The sequence below is a fragment of the Ipomoea nil genome, unplaced genomic scaffold (assembly GCF_001879475.1).
Source record: "Ipomoea nil cultivar Tokyo-kokei standard unplaced genomic scaffold, Asagao_1.1 scaffold1074, whole genome shotgun sequence".
NCBI classification, from domain to species: Eukaryota; Viridiplantae; Streptophyta; class Magnoliopsida; order Solanales; family Convolvulaceae; genus Ipomoea; species Ipomoea nil.
In genome coordinates, this window is record NW_017617502.1 from 2,715,014 (window position 1) to 2,723,655 (window position 8,642).

The following is an 8,642-nucleotide window of genomic DNA, read 5'->3' on the forward strand; positions in this document are numbered from 1 at the left end:
AATAAGTAAAAACAATTTTATGCATCAAGTAGTAACCTTTTTTTTTTTTTTTTTCTCTATAAATTCATTTAAATACTCATTAACGAATAAAAATAATCTTATAACTAAATATTTTGAAAATGATTAAGGGAAGTTAAGAAATGACCAGTAATAAAGTGAAAAAAAAATACAATACTCTTAAATCAACTATATTTTTATTCCCTTCAACCAAATGTATATGTGTGAAAATTTTAGTAGAAAATTTGTTGAATGGCCGAATCAAAGAAATTTCAGTTAACCGTTCTTTAATCGATATAATTTGGTTCGATTAATGGTTAGACATTTTACATAATTTCAATTAAGCCATCTAACTCTAAAAAGCTACAATCAGATCCCTGAACAATGCAAATTCAAGCAATTGAACCTAAAGTGACATGTTGACCAGGTAATTAGATGACGTGACGGTTACCAAATTAATTTTTATTTTAAAAAATTATTTTAATAATTTTTAAACAAAAAAAAAAAAAAAAAAGAAAAAGAAACTGCCGGCGACACCTTCCCCTTCCCCTTCCCTCGTCTCCGCCACAAGTGAATGTTCTCAAATCTGAGTCTAAGTTGCTCAAATGTGTAGAATAACATACATTTCATGTTATCTTTTCATGTACCATCCTTTAATTGAGCTCTTTTACTCCCATTAATTTTCTAGTAAAAGAAACAATCTTTACCAAAAACACAAATTCTAAGCAGAAACTATTACTTAAAGCCTCAACCTCTGCCCATTAACATTTCATCCACAAACCTCATTTTTTTTAAAAGAAAGTTCCACAAACCTCATTTTTGGTAAGACTTCTTCCATTCTCATTCCATTAAGATGCCTGGGTATTGAAGGGTTCTTTAAGTTTTTCATTTCATCTCTTTATTTTGGGTTTTGTTGAAAATGGTATTGAAGCTGATGAGGAGCTAGGATGAGCCTACTTTAGGAAGACCTTGCTTTGCGATTTTGATATTTGAGGTAAAACCTATGTCCACCTAAATCTACTTTTCTCCAAACTATTTTGAAAAGATTCATGTGATTTATATTATTTTGGTGTTGAAATCTCCTTGTTTTGCCATTGTATGCTATCCATTATTCATGAAGTCTGTTTTGTTTCGAAACCATGGTGGCCTGGATAGCACAACTTGTGTCAATATTGGTTTATAAAATCTACTTCTGTGTATATATAAGCTATTTACTGAGAAAATGTGTTTTGGTGTTGAGTTTGGAGATTTTTGGAAAGTGTTATGTTCTGCAAAATCGTCTAAAAACTTTGGTTCTGGAACTTTGACTAGTCTTCACGAGGCTGGCCACGGGTCTGCGAGACCCGTGACCAATCCTGTGAGAAGGTCAGTGGGTGATGGGCTGGTGAAGCTCGCCATACCACCCTGAGATGTTAACAGGGCATGGTGGTGACCCGTGAGGTTCATGAGTCCCATAGGGATAGCCATGATCGGATCTATATTCACAATGTTTGAACTTTATATTTATAACTAGTATTTTTTATGAGCGATGAGTAAATAATAAGTGTCCAATATTAGTATTTTATATTAGTTATAACGGTAGGGGTATGTTTGTCCAAAATATTGTAAAGTACAACCTTTATAGCATAATGTATAAAAAAAACTTAACGGAAAAACGGACATAAATGAAGGGTATAACCTTCATTCACACTTATTATGTTTTTAGATTTTGAATATTACATTCATAATTTAGTATATACAGTACAAAAAGAATATAATTTTTTTTTTGAATGCTACTGGTTCTATTACATTGTAGTATCTGTTCATATACTTTCTCAACCTATTGAAACACAAAGAACCAATAACGTCTCCACTAAGACTCAAAATCACAACCTTCCAAATGGAAGTCCAACCCGAGTACCATTAGACCACATAGTCTTGGTCAAAAAGAATATAATTTAGTATATTAAAAATGTACATTTTATTATGGTCCACATAACACTATGTATAGACCATGGTCCACACAATAATTCGCCCTATAATGGGTAGAAAAAATGATGGTCAATTTTTTTAATCAAATGAATGGCTCAGATTGATCAGATTTTAATTTTTTCTTAAGATTTCCTAATTTATCCTTAATGAATATGATTATCCGTTAACTTTTTCGTTAAATATTATCTTTTCCATTAATTTATGTTAGTGCAATGTTAACTTACTCATTGATTTCAATAAGAAAGGTCTTAGGTTCGAACCACATCGCAATCAAAGTTGGCATAATCAATACTCTATTTTACTCTTATTAAATTATACTAGTTTTTTTACGCGTTTTGCGCGAATGTGATAATGCCCAATAATTATTTTATAATAAGTATTTCAAAGTATATCAATGCAATATTATATAGGAGATGTTCATGCATAGGTAATTTAAAGCATATAAATGCAAGATAATATATGAGAGATTGATTATAATTGTCACTAAAATAAATGTTTGTAACTTTGTAATAACGCTAGTCTAAATACTTAGTCTTAAAGCGATAGTCTAAATAAATACTACTTTTGATTTAAATTTCTCTATTTCTCTAAAATAAATGTTTGTAACTTTGTAATAACGCTAGTCTAAATACTTAGTCTTAAAGCGATAGTCTAAATAAATACTTAATTCTCTTTTGGGTAGCATTGTCATTATTTTCATCTTCAGTACATGTCATCTTTTTTTTTTTTTTTTTTTTTTTTTTTTTTTTTTTTTTAATTTATTGGTAGTGTCATGTGCAATTAGATTATTGGTGGCAGCATAGAGGGATTTATCATGCAATGAGATTATGGTGTAGGAAGCTTTAGATTTGCCTTGCTGTGTATATGACTGGGATTTTAGTTGTAATATGAACTCTTTATTATATTTGTATAAAATACTTGGTAAATAAATATACATAACATGTTTTGTATTATAACTTTGATATTTAATTACAAGATAATGTAAATAGAAGATAATGAACAATGTAGTGAATATAATAAATTAATAAATTTGAAGGTAAGGAATCTTTGAATTGTAGAAAATAAAGATAATATAACTAATGAAATTATATTTCTTTTAATTTTTTTTATAATGAATAATTTTTTTAAAATAAAACATTATAGACATCTAATTCTAAATTAATTAAATGTATATGTATTATTTTTTGTTGTTACTAATTTGTTTAATTTAATAAGAGTAATAAAGTGTCGTACATACTTTTCATCAACAATAATGAAATAAATATATATATTTTTTTTAAAAATTTCATTCCTTGTTGAGACAAATTGTTTTGAGAATGTGTCCATGACGATTGCTACAATTGTTGTTAATAGAGGATGATAATAAATAATTCAAAATATATGGTTACAATAGATATTAATATAATGATATAGTAAAAATTAACTTACAAATTTCTTTAGAAGTTTTCATGCATTGATAAAATTTTGATGTGTAAACTTGTTAAATTGGAGCTGGTAGGATGTTAACATTGTCAATTATTTGAAAAATGATCTTACCATTTTAGAGTCCATGTGCAATTGTATTTATGATTAAAAACTTTGTAATTAGGCCGCTGCTGTTCGCATTCAATATTTACTTTTTATTTGTTTGTAATGCAATAATTTATTTATAATTTATAAAATTATATTTTTGTAAGAAAATTATAAATAATGTATTAATAGAAGTTATGGAATATTTGTAAGGGTGTATTCAATTTAGAGTTACTTTTGTAGATTTTTTAATATAAAAAAGTTTTTAAAAGTTTATAAATGTTCTACGAATTTTTATAGGCTCTTACAAAGTTGATGAATTTTTAAAAAATTCTAGGAAAATTTACAAAAATTCTACAAAAATTATTTAAAATCCATCATTTTAAAAGTCTTTAAAAACCTTGATTGAATACACCTTCCTAAATAGCTTAGCTTAAGCTGTGATTTTGGTGTTCCCTATTTTAGATTTACCGACCACCTATATTTCTAATTCCAGTTGATATCATTCATCTTCATCTTCCTTATGCTAACCTTCACTCTAACAAACTCAGAAAACAACTCTCCTTTCCATTACACCTACAAAGACCTAAGCTAGCTAGAGACAGAGAGAAGAATGGCTTGTGTGGTTGTACTTTCTCTTATGAGGACGCTAGAGCTTGAGTTCTTGCAATCTCTGCCTCGTCCAATTCTACAACAAAACCAACTTATCCCCTGCAACAAAGACTTGGTCCTATCTCTCCACAAGAAGCTTGGAATTCTTATGGAACTATTCGATGAGAATAGAATGGATGGTGTTGAAGCAATAAAAGACTTGGAAACAAAGCTCAGAGATGTAGTGAACATGATTGAGGATGAAATTGAACTCCAAGTACTACATCTTTATGAGGAAGAAAGAGAGGAAGAAGAAGAGGAATTCAGAATTTTTGCAGGAATTTTTGATATTTTTGACAGATTTGTGGATCAGTCATTTCGGCCACCGGAAAATCACATTTACGTGGAAATGCCACAAGGGAATGCCGGTGAGAAAAGCAGTACTCATCATTGCCAGAGGCTTCATCAAATTTTGCATCCGCTAAGGGGAAAATCACATCCTTGTTTCAAATTTCATCGTATTTTGCATCGAGCTGTACAAGACATTGATGCCATCACTAAAGAGTTGGCGAAAGCAAAGGAGGAGTACCAGCTTTTCAAACATCATCTACAAGCAGGAACGAAGCAGCCTGCCTCCCTTCATGTTTTACCAATACCTACTCATCAAGGTATCGCCATGCCTGATTCTTCCCACACTGCTTCACACATCAAGGAAATAATGGTTGGAAAACAGGTTGAATTCGAGATTATAAAGGAGAAGCTAATCCAACATCCTTCTAAGCAGCGAGAAGTTGTCTCAATTAAAGGTATGGGAGGTATTGGTAAGACAACATTAGCAAAGAAAATTTATGAAGATCCATCAATCACTGACCACTTTGATAGGCGAGCATGGACTGTCGCATCACAACATCAGAGTAAGACGCAAATGCTTTTAGATCTTCTTGGTTACAAAGACGATGCAGACAAAAGCAGTGATGACGACCCAGCATTACGACACAACAAGAGCAAATGGAGGGTTGATGACCTAGCATTACAACTCTACCAAAGTTTCAAGTGTCGAAGGTACTTGGTTGTGATAGATGACGTATGGAGTGTAGAGGCATGGGATGCTCTCAAAACTTGCTTACCCGATGATGGAAATGGTAGTCGAGTATTGTTGACTACTCGCCTTGCTGAGGTGGCTAATCATATCTGCACCCAAAATGACTTTTCTCATCAAATGCAATTGTTAGAACAAAGTGAGAGTTGGAAACTATTTAATGAAAAGGCATGTAAATTTCGCGGTGCTGAATTTGAAACGATTGGGAGACCGGTAGTTGAAAAGTGCAAAGGACTGCCTTTGACAATTATTGTGGTTGCAAGCTTTTTTTCCAAACTCAACACTCTAGATGAGTGGAAGAATGCTGTGAATGCTCTAAGTTCTTCTTCTGCAACTACTCTAGATGATGAAGAATGTTCGAGAATATTCTTATTGAGTTACAATCATTTGCCCCACAACTTGAAAGCTTGTTTCTTATACTTGGGAGTTTTTCCAGAAGATCACAAGATCCAAGCTAATATTCTTGCAAAGTTATGGCTTGCTGAAGGACTCATAAAGACACTTGAGAATGGAAGCTTTGATGCAGTGGCTAACGAGTACATACAAGAACTTATGGATAGAAACCTAATAATTTTAAACGAGAAAAGCTATTGTGGAAGAAAAATTAATAGCTTTAGGATGCATGATTTATTGCATGCTTTTTGTGTGAGAGAAGCTCAAAAGGAGAACCTTTTGCATGTTGTCAAGAGTGAAAATAGTTCTTATTTTCCTCAAAAGGGTTTTCGCTGGGTAAGCATCCAATCTGTAGATTTTAACATGTCTACAATACAACATTATACTTTGAAAAGCTATAGATCCATCTTCAGTTTTTTGCAGAGGATACCATTTTCAAATTTTAAAAAGCGCAATCTAGTAAGAGTACTATTCTGTGTTGATATGAGTGTCAGGATAATAAATATTGTGGATATTGTCCATTTGAGATTCGTAAGAGTTAGAAATGATATAGAACTGTCCAGGGCTCAGGGATTCCGAAAGTCAAGATGTAGAGGAAGTTTAGAATTGTCAAGGTCTTGGAATCTTCAAACACTTTATTGTTGGGGAAGTGTATTATATGGATTTGATGGAGGAAATTATTCGGACTTTCCAGAACTACACTATATTTGTTGCAAGGACGATTTTCGTGGAAATCCTCCCAAATTTGTGCAAACCTTTTATCAGATCAGAGCTGAAGATTGCTTAGAAGAATACCTTACCAATATTCCATGCTTGAAGACGGTACATATTGTATGCGAAGGCAACGAGAGTAATACTTACATTGCGAACTTAGCATATTTAGAGCAGCTCGAAGGACTTTGGATTACAGGTAGATGTGAAACACATATTCCAATTACTAATGATATTGTTCTCTTGAAAAACCTTAGAGTGTTGGCATTAATTGGTATGGGATTTGAGTGGGAGAAAATTAATACTCTTAGCAAGTTGCCTAGGCTAGAGGTGCTCCAGTTACTAGGGAAGTCATGCCTAGGCGAAGAATGGAAAATACAAGAGGAAGTGATATTTTGCCAATTAATTGCTTTACTTTTCATTGATTGTGATCTCAAGCATTGGAAAGCCAGTAGTCATAATTTCCCAAAACTTGAGCACCTATATCTTTGGCAGTGCCATAGATTGAGAGAGATCCCAATTGACTTTGCTGAAATTTCAACATTGAAGTCAATCAATTTAAGGAAGTGTCTTCCTTCTGCTGTGGAATTAGCCAAGAAAATTCAGGATGAGCAACGTGACTATGGAAACACCGATATGGTTGTTATTGAGGAATATACATTGCAAGTATGTCACCCTTTCTCTTTCTGAATTGTATTTTTTCAACTTGTGCCAAGCAGATTTAATTAAATTCAGTGACTCATGACAGGTTTCGAAATCTGAGAAAAGCCTGAGTGAAGAAGAACCAGAAGTGGATAGCTGATAATTGATACCTTGTATTCACTCTTAGGCAAAAGACAACAATGGTATGTTTTCAAGAACACAGAATTGTAATTACATACATACTTACAGGACTGTATTTGCAGTTTGATTCATGCATTTGTCACAGGACATGCAACAACATTATTTTACAATAAGAAGAGACATGCAACAACATTATTTTACAATAAGAAGATGTTTTAATTACATAGATAATTTTCAGTGTTGGTCTGCATAGAGGGAGCCAATATGTAATAATAATGCTAGTTTTCATAGTCTGCAAATTTTGCCTAAACGAAATCCATCATTATATTCAAGCACATTCCTAAATGACTTTAGGTAATGTCGGGGAGCTTTAATTTCTATGTGTTTTTATGATTCTGAAGTGGTTAAGGCTTATTAAAAACTATTATTGCATTTTTTAGACGGATGGATGCCTCATTCTGCTGGAAGTGGCTTCATTCCACACACTATCACTGTGGCGACAGGAGAAGTATGTGATCTACTTTTTAGTCTCTATCTCTAATTGACTCATTATCTAAAATAAACCAGTCCATGTATGTGTATTTAATTTGCCTATATCTTCTGTCTCTCTTATGATCTTATGGTTAAACACAAGCTGTTTGTGCATTATCAGTGTTGATATCTGTATGTTATCCATCTATAGAGACATATGAAATTGTGCATCATTATATTGCGATCTAGTGCAGGACAGACATCACAACAAATTAAAGATAATGTCAAGTTATTTTTGCAAAAACTCAAAAAGCTAAGATAGGCCCCGAGGTTGTATGCATCTTGTCTGCTAACTGGCTAGCTGTCGTAGGCCCCCAAATTAAACCCTTACAAACGTAATAACCAGAGTAAGGATTGTTCCCACAAGTAGTAACTAGTTTAATTTTTGTGCTTAAGGAAATGGTGGAGATTTGGAATATAACGAAAATAAGAATTAAATAAAAGAAAAATCATGAAGAACAAAATATTGAAAGCATTTAGAATAGAAAACCTTGGTTAGTCAATATTCACTATCGAAATTAGCACATGTGGTTTAATTACTCTTAACTACTAAATAATCTAAGACAAGTGCTATAGATTTGATATAGTAGCAATAATAGAAATTAGGAAAACCGACAAACTAAATAACACAAGCACAAGCGGTTGCATTTAATTTAAGAAAATATTCTACATGAGACCAATTATCACTAACGCCGTTAATAATTAATTTCAGTCGCTACAACTGAAATTAGAATAACTTGTAGCGAAAATCATTATCTAATATAGCAAATAATTATATCAAATAAATAATTAGTAAGTCTCCCTAGCAATTAAATGATACAACTATTAAAATAATTCAGAAAAATATTCAGTACGCAAATGCATAAAAATTATATAACAAAAATAAATGAATTTAATAATCTCATAGTAGAATCAATTCCAGGACTTCAATTTACTAAACCAAGCTAAAGAAAATTAGTCATGCATAACAGCTTCAAAAAATTTAGATATTCAAGAGGAAGAATGGTTCCCCCTTAATGCTACTGCCATCATCTATCTATACTACTTGGACTAACAA

At 32.1% G+C, this 8,642-nt stretch overlaps 1 protein-coding gene across 2 annotated transcripts; it reads left to right on the forward strand.

Moving 5' to 3' along the window:
• Nucleotides 1-3,987: 3,987 nt before the first annotated feature.
• LOC109182746 (disease resistance protein RPP13-like) lies at nucleotides 3,988-7,108 on the forward strand. 2 transcript variants are annotated; one of them, XM_019332922.1, is made up of 2 exons: nucleotides 3,988-6,941; nucleotides 7,020-7,108. In XM_019332922.1, exons 1-2 carry the CDS (start codon nucleotides 4,091-4,093, stop codon nucleotides 7,031-7,033), a joined length of 2,865 nt encoding a protein of 954 aa, XP_019188467.1. In that variant the 5' UTR covers nucleotides 3,988-4,090; the 3' UTR covers nucleotides 7,034-7,108. The 2 variants fall into 2 exon arrangements, with proteins under 2 accessions (XP_019188467.1, XP_019188466.1); XM_019332921.1 differs by having other exon boundaries at nucleotides 3,988-6,937.
• Nucleotides 7,109-8,642: the final 1,534 nt, after the last annotated feature.

Excerpts from the sequence above, each read along its gene's own strand:
- LOC109182746 (XM_019332921.1), top strand. The coding sequence starts at position 4,091 with ATGGCTTGTGTGGTTGTACTTTCTCTTATGAGGACGCTAGAGCTTGAG. Across the intron at positions 6,938-7,019 it reads TTGAGGAATATACATTGCAA|GTTTCGAAATCTGAGAAAAG; the intron begins GTATGTCACCCT and ends GACTCATGACAG.